This window comes from Rhodnius prolixus, unplaced genomic scaffold, assembly GCF_049639745.1.
Source record: "Rhodnius prolixus isolate KJV_2025 unplaced genomic scaffold, Rpr scaffold_4, whole genome shotgun sequence".
Taxonomy (NCBI): domain Eukaryota; kingdom Metazoa; phylum Arthropoda; class Insecta; order Hemiptera; family Reduviidae; genus Rhodnius; species Rhodnius prolixus.
In genome coordinates this window covers 22,288,134-22,304,255 of record NW_027411614.1, presented here as the reverse complement: position 1 = coordinate 22,304,255, position 16,122 = coordinate 22,288,134, and the positions used below count along the sequence as shown (strand labels likewise).

The window sequence follows — 16,122 nt, the reverse complement described above, 5'->3', positions numbered from 1 at the left end:
CCAATTAACCCAAAATTACAGACAATAAAATTCAATAGTCAACCAAAAAAAAAAACAAAAATTAATTCGTCCACAAATCAATACTTAATCTTTAAAGTTATTAACCACTTAAACGTGTGAAAATATTAATCTCTTTTCTTCTTCGAGCCCCACGTTGGGCGCCAAAACTGTTACGCTCTCTCTAGGGCGAGAACGCAATATGTTCGGGCTCGCCAGCTACCAGTGGAGAAGGGGGTGGGTCGAGAAAAAAAAAAAAGCGAAAACAAAAAAAAAGTTGAGCGCCACGCCGTTTTTACTTATGGCTGTGGGGTATACGACGAAACCCAAAAGAAAACAAAAGAAAATTGATATACCAAGTATGGCTTGTATTAAACAATTACAAGGCTGAACACAAAAATAAATAATAATAATTAAAGTAATCGGATATTCAACGTTCCCAAAAGTTCACTCACAACAAAACTAAATAAATCAAAGGAAAGGTGTTACTTCTGATCCTCCTTCTCTCTTCGAGCTGACAGCCTGTCCTTCGCCAGCCCCTTTCAGGAATTTCTTGAGGTGTCCCCCGATGGAAGGAATTGAGGAGTAAGGCGATCACCCAATCTTTTCTTGCCAAAGTACTCCGCTCGCTCTTTCCACCTCAACCTTGCTCTCGTCTAGCCCAAAACCAGATTTTCCTCTGTGTGGCCACACACAACTTGTCGCTCCTGTCACCAAAACTCAACTCTCTCGTTATTTTTTTTTCTTTTTTTATCCAGGTGACCCTTTTTTTAAAAAAAAAACACATTCCCATATGATTTAATTGATTTCCCAGGCAGCACTGAACTCAACAAAATAAACACAAATAATTACAATCTTTAGGAATCCCAATACCCCTACAAAAATGAAATCCAAATTTCCTGGGCCTCAGGTAGCCACTATTAAAACAATCACCACAACCACGAACAACTTCTATACCGCCATTTTTCTTACCCTTAAGTGATTTACTAATTTGAAATTAGTAACAAGGACTCATTAATTTTGATAAATTTTATATATTTCAATAAATCAGATGTTATTTATATAAACATTTGAATTACTGTCTAAAGAAGAAAAAAAAAATTATCAATTACAATTCTCCGAATTTTTGGATAGTCGAAATTGCACTGAGTGCTCATAGGTACGTTTTGATTATTTTATTAAAACTTAAATATGGTTTAAATTATTTATTAAGTTTTAAATTATGAGTTGCAAAATCTGTATAAAACCAAATTTTAAAACTTACTAGGAGATTCTGTGACGATTTGCAGATTGTAAAGAAATAAAATAAAACATAATGCTTTTTTTATATACGAATAAGTTAACCTTGCTTTGTCGATCACTTTCGAACTGTTACAACACTGTGTCGCAGATTCCCAAATTCCCAACAGATAACAATAGCAAAGAATTTGTTTACACCAAAAAAATTAATAAACTGTGCCGACCTATTGCGTAAACATTTGCATACTTTGTCTAATTAAAAATCATTTTTAATTTAAAATGAAATAAAAAAACATATGTGTAAGCAACATTCTTGGGACAGACAATTTGCTGATAGAAATAATTACTGTTAGAAACTGAAGTAATGAAAACAGACATAATAAACAGTTTGATGAAATATCTGAATGATTCTAGTTTTGGCAACATTGTTTACAGTCAAATTAATACCAAATATATAACTAAATTTCATCAGGTTTTGTAGCAATCAAATAACCATGGTATTTACATTGTTATTATTATGATAATACATATTTATTCATACTTATTGTGGGACTTCACAATTGTTATTTTATTCAAATGTTTCCAGGGCAATAATTAAATACGAATATGTTCCAAAGCGATTAAATAAGTAATTTAAAATAAAAAGGAAAAAAATTAATTATTGGGCATCAACAGAAATAATTTTATAATTTATGGAAGGTGCGTATTGTATATATATTAAAAATATATTAATTTCTTCATATTCAGACAGCCTATGCGAAAATGGATCAAATTTAGCAGGCTGAAGGTTATGAATAGAAATAACTACATCTTATAGATTCTTAGGTTGAATTCTAAATTTTTTGTCTTCTTTCAACTTAGTATGTATGTAGTTGCATGAGTATCACAAAAAAATAGAAAAGCTAAAAATATATTATGCATAATATTAGTACGAGGGTCGTTTGAAAAGTCCGTGCAAAGTCAGAGAGATAGCACTACTGGCGCGTATCGAGGTTATGTTTAGTTAGTAGCATCTCTTGGAAGAACACACACCAAGTTTCAGCCAGATCGGTCTATTTCTTTGTGTTTGGCATTCGTTTGAATCGAGGAAGTTGAGTGATTTTCAAAAAATGGACGAAAAAGAATTTCGTGTGTTGATTAAACACTACTTTATGAAAGGCAAAACGCCTCAGGAGACTAAAGAGAAGCTTGATAAACATTATGGTGACTCTGCAACTTCGATTAGAACAGTTTATAAGTGGTTTCAAAATTTTCGGAGTGGCCATATGGGCACAAGTGACGCTGAACCTTCTGGACGCCCTGTTGAGGTTACTACTCCAGAAATTATTGATAAAATCCATGATATGGAGATGGATGACAGAAGAGTGAAGGTGCGTGAGATTGCTAGTGCTGTGGGCATCTCGAATGAACGGGTACATAATATTTTGCATCAACATTTGGACATGACAAAGCTATCCGCAAGATGGGTGCCGCGATTGCTCACGCTTGACCAAAAACGAAATCGTGTAAGGACGGTTTGCAGCTGTTCCAGAAGAATCCGCAGGACTTTAAGCGTCGTTTCGTCACTGTGGATGAAACATGGATACATCACTACACTCCTGAGACCAAAGAACAATCTAAACAATGGGTTACCAAGGAGGAATCTGCGCCAAAAAAGGCGAAGACCGTTCCTTCGGCCGGAAAGATTATGGCGACTGTCTTTTGGGATTCGCAAGGAATAATCCTCATCGAATATCTGGAAAAGGGTAAAACTATTACAGGTGCATATTATTCATCGTTATTGGACCGTTTGAAAACCGAGCTGCAAGAAAAACACCCACGATTGGCCCACAAAAAAGTCCTTTTCCATCACGACAACGCACCAGCTCACACCTCAGCAGTTGTGGTCGCAAAATTAATGGAAATAGGGTTCCAACTCGTTTCACATCCCCCCTATTCTCCAGACTTGGCTCCCTCGGACTACTATTTGTTCCCCAATATGAAGAAATTGCTGGCGGGAAAAAGATTTTATTCAAACGAGGTGATTGCAGAAACGAATGGCTATTTTTCAGACTTGGACAAATCCTATTATTCGGAAGGGATCAACAAACTAGAGCAGCGATGGACGAAGTGTATAAGCCTAAAAGGAGACTATGTTGAAAAATAGAAAAGGTTTACCCCAAAAAATTAAGTAGTTTTTATTTTGCACGGACTTTTCAAACGACCCTCGTAAATATTAAATGAATTTTGGTCTAACTGAGGATCCAGTGTAAATAAACAAAACTATTCTTCATCAATTTGAATATTTGGAATGTATGCATACAGACCTTAAATGCAGAGTAATTTTATTAAATAAAAGAATGCATTCCACGGCTAAAATAGAGGGACAGAATAATGGAAAGGAATTACCTCGAATAGAAAACAATTAGTAGAGGTTATAAAGAATTTAAGTATTCGAATAAAATAATTAATATTCGTAAAGTAAGACGAATTCACCATTCATCACGAAATATGTCACAAGAACTCATGCAAATTACATAATTCTATATCTTAAAATTAACGAAACTAAATACGTATCATAATGAAAATGCATTAAGGACCGAATTCGCTAGCATAAATTAGATTTAATGTAAAAATTAACTTGGTCTCTCTTGTTATTTATTACCGTACATACAAACCGACAAATAATCTTTCCTTAAATCATTTTCTAGAAAAAATTATTTTTAAGGCTTGTGAATTGTAATAATAATAATAATAATAATAATACTTTATAAAACACGTAAGAAAGTACCAGAATATAGTAAAAAGTACCATACGGCATGGAAAATCCGTCTGCCGGAGGTCGCTAGTTTTTAGAATTACAAACTTAATTAGAGTTTACAAATTGAAAACTGAGAAAAGAATTAAATACAGATAAAAAAGTAAAAAATGCAATTTAAAATTAAATAATAATGAGCACAATAAACAGATAAAATATTTTTTTTTTTTTTAAAAAAAAAAAAAGCTAACATTGAAGAGAACAAGTTGTTTTAGGGCTTAGAAATTAAAGGCCTTCACCAATTAATATCTGTAAGCCCAGGCATGGCGGGCAAACTGAACAATCGGCTAAATAGTGGTGTCATTCAAAATTTTATAAGTTGCGGTCTGGATAGAGACCGGCAACCCATATAAAGCAGCCTGAGCTAGTATGGTGCACTCGGCGACAAAATGAAAAACATCTTCCCTGGCACGAGAGTTACATAATTAACACATCACTATAGGACTCTCTAGCCAAGGGGTATAATTTAACCACAACAACTAACTCCTTAACTTAAAAAACCAACACAGTTCGTAGAGGGTAACCATCGGAACTTTTTCAACTAATATATCCATCGTAGGGGAGCTATGACTAAGAACCTTGTACAATAGAAAGCGGTCTGAAGCTTGGGCCGACATTACAGCCACCTCCCGGGAGCGGGATGCGATAGCTGAAAGTAAGGTGGGAAAAAGGAGCCTCCAATCAGCCATATTACTATTGCTAAAATTAAATGAGCCATCATATTTATTACAGAGTACATTCCAGTGGGCAAACCAGGAAGAGTTATGCCTAATTACTTCCAAGGCAGAAACTTTAGGCAGGCGGTTATCTGGAAGCTGCAGGGATTTCAAGACATATTTGAAATGAAGCCTCAACGTAAAAACTAAAATTAATTCTACAGAAGTCTCCAGATACTCCATATGATTAGGGGTAGAACTTGGCAAACGAACAATTTTTTTTGTAAAGAACCTCAGTGCTCTTTCAACAATCTCATTGGAGTAGGCTATTTCCTGTAAATTCAAGTTTCAATTCAGTATTCAACATTGGATGCAATTCAGTATTGGTTAGAATTCTGTAAGTAATGCCTATTTTTTTTTAGACTGGCTTTACGTCCAACTACCACAATTGGGTGTCGTAGAGGGAGCCCGATAGCAAACCATACTTTAATAAAGATCTCTTAATAAATATTAAATAAAATCCAAGGCCTAGACCGGGAATTGAACCCAATACCACAATACATATTAGCTTTGCAGGTCTCGCGTCAAACCACTCGGCTACTGTGGAGCTGTACGAGGTGTGTTCAAAAAGTAACGGGAATTTTCGTTTTTTGAAAAAAATATTTATTTATTCATCTACATTAATATTGTCGCCTTCAAAGTAGTCCCCTTCGCATACAATACACTTGTGCCAGCGCTTTTTCCAATCCTCGAAACACTTCTGAAACTCGATCTTTGTGATAGCTTTCAGCTCTTTCAGCGATTCGCTTTTAATGTCATCTATGCTTGTAAAACGACGGCCTTTTAATGTTCTCTTTATGTTTGGAAATAGAAAAAAGTCACATGGAGCCATGTCTGGCGAATATGGAGGCTGGGGCATCGTTAAAGTTTTGTTTTTGGCCAAAAATTCACGAACAAGCAATGAAGTGTGAGCAGGTGCATTATCGTGGTGCAAAATCCATGAATTGTTTTGCCACAAATCCGGGCGTTTTTTTCGGATTGCTTCACGCAAACTTGTAGGTAGTACTCCTTATTGATTGTTTGACCTTGTGGCAAGAATTCATGATGCACTATGCCATTAAAATCGAAGAACACAGTGAGCATAACCTTCACATTCGACCGCACTTGTCGAGCCTTTTTCGGTCTTGGCGATCCAGAATGCCTCCACTGGGACGATTGAGCCTTAGTTTCGACATCATATCCGTAAACCCATGATTCGTCACCTGTTATAACACGTTTCAGTAGATCCGCATCGTTGTCGACTTCATTGAGTGACTCTTGAGCAACTTCCATTCTCCGCTGTTTTTGTTCGAAATTCAACAATTTTGGAACAAATTTTGCTGCCACACGTTTCATACCCAAAACATCCGAAAAAATTTCATGGCATGAGCCAATTGATATGGCAACATCATCAGCGACTTCTCTGATTGTGATTCGGCGATCGTTCATAACCATTTCTTTCACTTTTTTCACGTTTTCATCGGTTGTTGATGTGCTTGGACGTCCAGGTCGTTCGTCATCTTCAACGTTTTCGCGGCCATCTTGGAAACGCTTATACCACTCGTAAATCCTTGTTTTACTCATAGCAGACTCACCATATGCCTTTATTAACATTTCACACACTTTATTTCATTTTTTACGCAAAATTTAATACAAATTCTTTGATCCATTTTTTTTAACAAACAAAAATCGCCAAGCTCGAAAAACACGTCTAACCTTAACGGCTGCCACTTAAGAAGTAAACAATGAATATTACTGAAAATTTTATCGTACTTCAGGGGCATGTGTACCAACATAATAAAAAAAAAAATTTACAATCAGACTCTCCAAACCCGCGAAATTTAAAAATTCCCGTTACTTTTTGAACACACCTCGTACAATTCAGTATAAAATACAGTTTTACAAAATTTAAAATGTTGGAATGAATTAAATAAGAGCCAAACATTCGGAGAGAATTTATGAGTATAGATTCAGAAAACAGTAGTAATGGAGCCATAAGAATGTTAATACCAGATCTTTTCCATTAACCTATCCAAAGTATCTTCATATTTCCATAAAACTTGATATCAATTTAAAAAAAAAAAAACAATTTCGCTTTCTGAAATGATAACTTTTAATAATTGTTTTCAAAAAAAAATGTTTAGAAAAGTTTCTTCTCTTGAACTTTAAACTCAGAAAACTTTTATTTGTGTATATTTAAAAGCAGCAAAGAAAAGCCATGACAATGGAAATGCTTGTCTGCTAGGTTCATGTATTACTTGAGCCAGAGGCTGCAAAAACATGTAGACTGATATCCTTTCAGCTGCTACAATATGGAACACTTTCTTAGCATGGCTTATGATGAGAGGTGCTTCTTACTTCATCGCCCAGAGGGATGAAAAAGTAAAAGTTTCTTTCATATAAGTACGCTTCAGGCAATGAACTTAATGAACAATGGAACTTTTACTTAAAACGCTCAGAAGTAATTACCTTACTGCCAGAAAATAGGGAAAAAGAAATGCTGGTCTCGCATAAACTTTGGAGACTTTTGACTTTAACAGTGAATTTTTGCGAAGAAAACTAGACAGAATGGAAATCCTGATTAAAATGTTTTACTGTTCATTGTTTTTGGTGACTGATTCATAGTTTCTTTAGAAAGCACTTTCCTTAGAAATGATATTCATATCTAAGACAGAAAATAGTATAAATTTCAAAAAAAAAACACGAACAATTTAAACAACATATACGCAAACTTACTACAAAATATTTGACAATTGGCAACACTGACTTTCACACAACCAAACACATATCACACACATACTGATCACAGTCCATGAACAGACAAGACAGTAGACACACCAACCCTGTAATGATGTAAAACAGTATATTGTAAATTAGGTAAATATTTTTATAAATTTCGTTACATTATACATATTCATTGTAATATAATTATTGTTAACAATCTGTAAATATGTTCCACAGCCCTGAAGATGACCTAGTCCAGGGATGGCGAACCTTTTTGAGACGTGGGTCAAATTTCGTTAATTTTTTTTTTTTTAGTACTAGCTCTTGGGTCACTAATACCCATTTGCACAAGAGTTAAGTTTAAAAATTTTAAACTGAATATTTTCAAAACTAAACATCTTTAAAATTCAGTTGGCTTAACGGGTGAAACGGGACGGAAACAAGTGCTATGGAAGTCTCTTTTTTTACAAACATAACCGAACAAAACCTTACAAAAGTGTGTTTTATCTGAAGAAAAATGTAAATATGGTTATTTGCTTTGGGTTGTCGATTTTTTTTTAACAAACAAAATATGAATAAAATTATACATTTTATTTGATATTTTGTAAACACTTTTGCTTTATTTCAAATACTACAAAAGCATTTGTAGTCATTTGCGTTTTAAAACTGTAATTATCAAACTAAAGGTTATAGATAGCATTTAAATTGCTTTTGTGTCAATGCGTGATTGAAAAAAATACAGATAGAATATAAATTATCCACACAATTAGAAAATCTAAATCAATCCGCGTAAACAAACCAATGGTAAACCTAGCAATTGTGGGTCAGTGTCATGACCCGCGGGTCATAGGTTCGCCATCACTGACTTACTCCCTAGGTCGAAAGCTCGGCATAATTAATATATCATGACTGCAACTGCAATTCCTGCAAAATTATAATTTGTATGTAACAGTTTATATCAGAGTTTCGACTCGTCCCTTGGCACCATAGTGCGCCATTTTTTTGGTCAAAGGTGTCGTGAATTTAACTTGCGCTTTATTTAGAAAGAGATGCATGGTAATTATGTCAAATTTTCTACTCCGTTTTCACGAGGAACATCTGTTTTAAGGGCCCCTGAGTCCAAAAAGAGAAAAGATTTTTACAAAAATGGGTTTGTATGTGTGCCAGTCTAAGGAGAGTGTGGTCAGTATAACTCAAAAGCGCAAAATCCTAGTAGATTAAAATTTAATATCTTATTCAGACCCGACAATAATGTTTTGGAAAATCAGTCCCATAAGTGCCACTTTACTGAATCCATTTTTAATTTTTTGAGATTTCGTCAAAAACAGCTGCTACGATAGCGGCTTCTATGGTATCATAAAAACATTGGTATTTACGCTGCACATAAGTAATTCGACCTCTTTTATCTGAAATATTTTTCCGAAAAATTCTATTAAGGCCACTTCTAAGTAAGGGAGGTTTTTTTGAAGTACCAATTTAACGTATTGTATGGATTTGCCACCTGTTAAATATTATTAAGGATTAAATACGTAACAATCCCAAGAAAATAAGGAAAATTGGTTGAATGGAAGTGCATTTCATTGAAGAGATTTGTAACCATTCTTTTCCCCCAAAAATGGTACCTTTAAAATGAACCTATTGAATGAAAATGTACGTCAACTACTTTTTAGCATAAATTGTATCTCAGGAAAATTTAGAAACGTATATTGCGGCAAGGAAACGTCATCAAGAAGAGGTTGCTCCAGATTTTTTAAAAATAGGTGATTTATTTCTTTTCTTGTTGGCTATCTGACCGACTTTATAACTGGCCAAGTAGGATATATATATATACTCTCAGGTGGAATTGGTAAGAGGGAGTTCGTTGGCTACATGGAGTGGTAATCCCCAATCGCCAGCCATTCTTAACTTTAGGAGAGCCTAAGATGCTATCTAACCATCTTTCCACTTTCTTTTACTTCAGAGCAATCTCCTTCAGAATATCTTCGACGGTGATGGAGGAGACGCTTTATGTTGGCGCAATGAGGGTAACCCTTACTACCGCTTCCTGCCGCTCTTCCCAGAACTTTTCTAGAATCTGGATGAGTGTTTCATCAGCGTGACTGCAACAGCTACAGTCTTCTCATGAGTGTAGGGTTCGATAGTAGTACAGTAATACTGTAAATCAGGGGTCGGCAACCATTTCTGGACGGCGGGCCATTAAAAAAAAAAAATAAAAAAATAAAGGAAAATAAAAAAAATTAAACGGGCCACACAGTCAGATGTAATGTAACATAGTAAGTACCTTAAAGAGGTTTTTGCTTTAATCAAATATAAATGTTATTTAAAGAAATAAAAAATAGTATAAAAATTAGTATTTAAATGCTATAATATCATCGGAGAACATAAAAGTTTTAAATTAGTATTTAAATGCTATAATATCATCGGAGAACATAAAAGTATTAAATTAGTATTTAAATGCTATAATATCATCGGAGAACATAAAAGTATTAAATTAGTATTTAAATGCTATAATATCATCGGAGAACATAAAAGTATAAAAATTAGTATTTAAATGCTATAATATCATCGGAGAACATAAAAGTATAAAAATTAGTATTTAAATGCTATAATATCATCGGAGAACATAAAAGTATAAAAATTAGTATTTAAATGCTATAATATCATCGGAGAACATAAAAGTATTAAATTAGTATTTAAATGCTATAATATCATCGGAGAACATAAAAGTATTAAATTAGTATTTAAATGCTATAATATCATCGGAGAACATAAAAGTATTAAATTAGTATTTAAATGCTATAATATCATCGGAGAACATAAAAGTATTAAATTAGTATTTAAATGCTATAATATCATCGGAGAACATAAAAATAATTTTTAAAAAAGAAAGTGATTTATTTTATTGAAATAATCTTTTTCCCCCCCTTTATTCTTAAATTCGCAACTGCGTAACATATAACCTCAACAAGCAAATATGATAGCGTACATCATAAATGTGAAATAGAAAACTGAAATAAAATAAAATAATATATAAAGTAAAAACGAAATAAAATAATTAATAAATCAGTAAATAAAATAAAATCTCAGGAATCCAACGATGACCATCATAAATCGGTTAAAGTAAAATACCAAATGGTTTGAATACGAAGGATGACCATTTTATCGTTCGACCAGGTGATCGCGAGGCCATCGGCGCCTCAGTCTGTACGGAGAATTTGACGGAAGGTCAAATTGAAATAACATTAAAATTTGATGCGGGCGCCACGGTAGCCGAGCGGTTAGGAGGCAAGACCTGCGATGCTAATATGTATTGTGGTACTGGGTTCGATTCCCGGTCTTAGGCCTTAGATTTTATTTAATGTTTAATAAAAGAAATTTACAGTAAAGTATGATTGCTAGTCGCCTCCGTCCACGACCACCTAATTGGTAGTTGGACGTTAAGCCCCGCCTAAAATTTGATGCGATTTTTGTTCTTGAATGTTTTTCGATAATTCATTTATGTTGGGTTGGGTTTGAGAAACTCGAAATCCTAAAAATGTTTTACAAATTTTCATCAGTCAAGCTTTTACTATATTTTGATTTTATCGAATTAATTTTTGAAAAATAATAACAAGTAATAATATAATAATAAAACATAAAAAACCATTAAAAAAAAAATTGTATATCTTAGTGGGCCGCACAAAAACTAGCAACAGGCCTCGCGTTACCGACCCCCTGCTCTAAAAAAAAAGAGTGAATTTCGAATCATAGGTGCATCACTGCAGTTTTAATAAAACTGACTGAATTCCATCACGGCGAAAAATAACGGCTACTGTATGTGAAAAATGTATTTCAAAATTTGCATCATCTCTAATAAACCGAGAGCTATGCGGTGTGCCAGACGAGATGAAATAAAGAATTCAGTGTGCCCCAATGGAAAGAGCTAGCTGAACACTCACCTAGACTGCACGCCTCTTTTATTAAACTTTTTTTGTGAAAATTACGTTTTGTGAAACTACTTCGATGAACTGTGACATTTTCCCACTCTATAATAGCAGCGGAATCAGAAGAAAAGCTGAGAATCTGAAATAGGAATCTTTATTATTATTATTAATTATTATTATTATTATTATTATTATTATTTTGTCCTTATTTGGAGTACCTATCAGTTATAATATTAAGAAAGTCTTAGGTACCCTTAGGCTGGAAACATAGTGGAGCGGCGAGCAAAGCGGCGATGATAGCGAGGAGCAAAGCGGCGAAATCAAACACAAGTTAACATATGGGACCGCGCATAGTGGCGAGCAAAGCGAAGATAGAGCAACTCTATCTATTTCTAGTTTTTGTTTTTGCCGCTTTGCTCTTCGCTATCATCGCCGCTTTGCTCGCCGCTCCACTATGTTTCCAGCCTTAGAGTGTAATGCAGTGCCTACCCTATGGCCAAATATGGTTAAAAAAATAATTATTTTCATTTAAACGAATTTAGAATTTCAAAGATAATTTAGAGTTTTGTATTTCGGTTTATATTTATCGATTTTTGCGACTTTTAATGTCTCCAATGAATTTTTATTTAACATAATCATGATCTTGTTTTTTGTGTTGAAAATATTTAACGGGATGGCTTTATTTTATTTAAAATGATTAATTTCTCATCAAACGATAGCCTGATAAAAATAAATTTAAAGTTAGCGTGCTCCACTTTTTCCGTTTTCTTTATTTACTTTAGAGAAAACATTTTTGTGAAATCCCTGTAATATTCCAAACGCTTTCTTATTCAAAAATGCTGAAAAGAAACTAAATAACAGACTGACAAGAAATAGAAAATAGTACCATTATTTTTGGTACGATTTAGATATTTTATTTTTAAATTAAACTTCTTTATGTTTTTTAGATCTTAATTTCTAATATAGTAGTTGATAGCTTGTACTGAGTCACAACCTCAGTATATTTCTTCCTTGATTATTAATTTTCTGTCATTATTTATGTTCATTATTATTTATTTCTTCTTTCAGCTGGTGAGAACGTTTCGGTGGATCAAAATAATGAAAGAAAACGAAAATATGGAACCCCCTGCGAGAAGAAAACTAAAAAACGGGCAAAAGTATCTACAGATATTCAAAGGTATCTTTTTGTGTCACCATACGTTAAGGTCGTTTCCTTGGCGATGGAAAAGTCGAATGACTTCCCTACGAAAGCTTGCCTCTTTGTTAGGCTTCATCGGATTTCTTGATCCAAAGCGATATTCTAGAGCTTCATTAATCTTCAGATACTTGGTCACTTTACTACAGAGTGCTGTAGTATGCAACACACACTAACATGAGAAATTGTAAATCAGTTTTTGAAAAATTACAAAAAAAAAAATCTGCCAAAATTCACTTTTGGTTTAGCCTTCTAATTATACTCTTCTATAAATATAATAAATAAATGGCACATATTTTTTTGTTGGATTTGCTGGGTAAATCTGAACGGAATTTCAAGTTTGTGCTTTATCTCTAGGGAAAGCAAAAAATTATAACTTCTTGTAAACGTTCTTCAATCTCTTAGATCTGATAAAAAAGAATTCCCCCTCTAGAAATATTATTTTCCTGAATATGTTCAAATTTATAGTTTTTATAGAAAATACACATCCTTTAACTAGTTAAGCGTGGAATTTAGTTTTTTAAAAAAAACTTAAAATCAGACAATGACGTGTATAAACGTCGAACGCAGGGCTAAACAACCAAAAGTTTATCACTGCTAGCGACTTTTTCTACAATCTCTGGGGCTTTGAGATTACAGAGCATTTTGTGCTCATTCAAAATCTTGCACCGCTTCACGTTATGCATTGCCTAGTTAACTAGGAACGCAAGAGCTTTTACAAGGAAGAAAATAGCTTTGAATTCTGTGCAAAATGAAATCATGCTCGTACTGAGGTCCTGAATCTCTATCTAAGGTAAAAACGGCATTGCACAAGGGTTGAGAGCTTCTATTTGTGTGCCTAATTCCCAATCTCTAATGCGGAGACCAAACATGTACCAACCACTTATCATTTGGCTAGCTCCCTCCATTCCCCTCCTTATAAAATACTTGGCAGTTCTATTGGTAAGATAAAGGAAACATTCCACCAAATAATATTTTTAATGTATTTTATTAAAATTTTGAGTTTTTATAGTTAATGGCAATTTTATATTTTTCACAACGAGTATACACGTCGAACGCACCGTAACAGAGATTTGGAAACACGCTTAACTGGTTATTCACTTAATTTTTTACTCTTGATAAAATTTACCAGAATTTTAGTAAATTTATGTTTACCAATAAAAAATAATAATTTAAAAATGGAAAATGGTTGAAAGTACAAATTCATTATTTGGATTTAAGCAATAAACAGAGGAGTTTATAATTTATCTTCTTTTAATAATTTTTTAGGGAACCTAGTCCATCGCCAAAGAACCCTTGTCCTATTTGCCTTGGAGACCTTTTAGACCCTGATACAAAAGTGGAAGCAACACCTTGTGCTCACTTATTCTGCAGTGACTGCCTAGATCGAGCTCTTAAAGTAAGGAGCATGTGTCCAGTATGTAGGGAACCATTGGAAGATTTACAACAAAATATAAATGAAACGTTTTCAGAAAATGAAGAAGAGGTACAATTGAGCGAAAATGATTTTTAATATCAAAATGGGATAAGGCAGCGTTACTTATTTATTTTTAACAGAACTAATCATAGAGATAATCAAAAAGGATCTGGTTCTGCTTTCTGGTTTTTAAAAAAACATCTGTAGTCATTAAAGTAATAATACCACAAGCCATATATTTCTTGTTAATTATCGGAAAAAAAGTAGTTTAAAAAAAAACTGCATTTATTTCTAACACTAATAGAAACACGTTAGTACAGAATATGACACCACAGTGCACATGTTGGAAGGGAAAAGGGAAACATACTGAGGAAAATCTTCTTTCGATTTCTTTTAATATAGAAGGTGTCTCCTTCAGAATAATTTTGATAGGATGAATTCACACAGTGATTGTCGCCTCCTGCCGCTCCAGAGGTACCTCGATGCAGTGATTTCATCATTTGGGAGTACTATAGTATAAGGATAGATCAATGGATTTAAATTTAGTGTAGAGTAGTAATTCTGTTTATCTAAAAAATAGGAAAACATTACGAAGGTTGCAACCCTTTTACTTTAATAAAACAGAATGAAATTCCATCACAACGAAAAATAATGGCAAATATTTCCCAAAACTTTTGAAAAAGCATTATCTGTATGTAAGCGCTCGAAGGCTTACACCCAGATGCGGAGGGGGAAGATGACGCAAACGCAAATTCCCAAAGCGATATGTGCCTGAGGGGGAGCCGCGATAAAGTAAAACAAATAAGTTGAAGTGAATACACAAAAGAAATGTAGAAAAAGGAAGATTAAGAGAGCACTTACCTTTGAGGTACCGAAAGTGAGCGCACTCAGCACCAGGTGAAGGATCTCTGCAGACGCTCAATAAGCGGTAGAAAGGAATAGGAACTGTTGAGGAACTTAAATGCACTAGATGCGGATAAAGCGAAGCGCTAGATATCAGCGGAAGTGAGTCATAGCAGGCTGAGATGCGGTAATAAGTACACCTGCAGGTAGGCTCGAGTGACGTAGTGCCGAAAGTAGCCAACGATGAAGCGTTGTGGAAGTACGAAAAAGCACTGGAAGCGGTGCGTTATGAATACGAAGCGTGTACTAGGATTGAAGCGGAGCAGAGCTAGACGTCGTCTAACTCTGAAGCGAAACCTACAGCGGACGCGTATTAGATATGAAGCAGAGATGGGCCGGACATCGACTAACTGGCAAACGGATATGACAACTCCGTCTAGAGTGAGTAGAGGAGGGGAAGGGTTGCATAGCATAGGATCCCTAAAAAAATTAACCTAACTACAAAAGAGTAGAAAACTAAAATATTTAGCGGCGACAAGAAAGGAAAGGATTAACGCGTAGTGCGAGAAAGGGAAAAATGAGACAGAGACAGAAACAGAAAAAGGTGAGAGGGAAAACCGTCAAACGGTACAGCCAAGAAGGACGGCACGCGCCTTAACACTGTAATTAACTATTATGGTAGATAGAATGAGGCACAAAATTTGGTTTACAGCAGGTGGAATGCTGGTTTAGAGGACTAAGTTCTCTAGTCATCTCAGCCGGACAGCGAGATTCTGATCAAATAAGGGCCGAATGAGTTTTCTTAAAAATTTCGATTACTTTTATTTTTCCAGTATTCGGAGGAAGATTGAGGCTGTTTGGAGAATAACTTATGCTTCGAAATGGTGTCAATTTTTAGAAAATTTCTCTGTCTTTCTAACCGTGTTGACCATATTGTAATTTAATTATTATTGTTTTAAACAAATTTAATGGTTTTTTACTTTTAAAAGTGGGTTTAACTTGGTTTTTGGCTTATACTGGATTCCAACGCGGAGATCACTGGTTCGAATCCAGCTGCTGGCCCTTAGATTTTCTCTTCCTAGGAGCTTCTTACAGCTGTCGGAGTTTACTTAACATTGCTTAAAAGAATGTTAAATTAGTTTGTAAATGTTTACACTGTAACTTCCATAAATTTGTTTTAATTATTTTGAAGGCTAAAAGAAAGAAAAAGTTAGCTTCTGCAGTTTTCCTTCTTAATAAACAAGGTAGATAATGAAAATTTGTAAGAAGTTTGTTTTTTTTTTGCTAGAAAA

General features: G+C 34.3%; 2 protein-coding genes across 4 annotated transcripts in view; one reads left to right on the top strand and one right to left on the bottom strand.

Moving 5' to 3' along the window:
- LOC141456057 (opioid-binding protein/cell adhesion molecule homolog) overlaps positions 1 to 16,122 on the bottom strand; it is an 869,090-nt gene that overhangs the window by 381,268 nt on the left and 471,700 nt on the right. Inside the window, exon 1 of one of the 2 annotated variants that reach the window (XM_074131655.1) lies at positions 1,262 to 1,473. The exons of the other annotated variant lie outside the window; for it this stretch is intronic. The gene's annotated coding sequence lies outside the window, so the exon portion shown is untranslated. Of the gene's footprint in view, positions 1 to 1,261; positions 1,474 to 16,122 lie in introns of those variants that run through there. 2 annotated transcript variants of the gene reach the window in all.
- Positions 874 to 14,221, top strand: LOC141456061 (uncharacterized). 2 transcript variants are annotated; one of them, XM_074131664.1, is made up of 4 exons: positions 874 to 1,156; positions 1,823 to 1,935; positions 12,444 to 12,552; positions 13,840 to 14,221. In XM_074131664.1, the coding sequence occupies exons 2-4, from the start codon at positions 1,929 to 1,931 to the stop codon at positions 14,081 to 14,083; spliced, it is 360 nt and encodes a 119-aa protein (XP_073987765.1). In that variant the 5' UTR covers positions 874 to 1,156; positions 1,823 to 1,928; the 3' UTR covers positions 14,084 to 14,221. The 2 variants fall into 2 exon arrangements, with proteins under 2 accessions (XP_073987765.1, XP_073987766.1); XM_074131665.1 differs by lacking the exon at positions 874 to 1,156 and adding an exon at positions 1,582 to 1,733.

Excerpts from the sequence above, each read along its gene's own strand:
- LOC141456061 (XM_074131664.1), top strand. Across the intron at positions 12,553-13,839 it reads GTATCTACAGATATTCAAAG|GGAACCTAGTCCATCGCCAA; the intron begins GTATCTTTTTGT and ends ATAATTTTTTAG.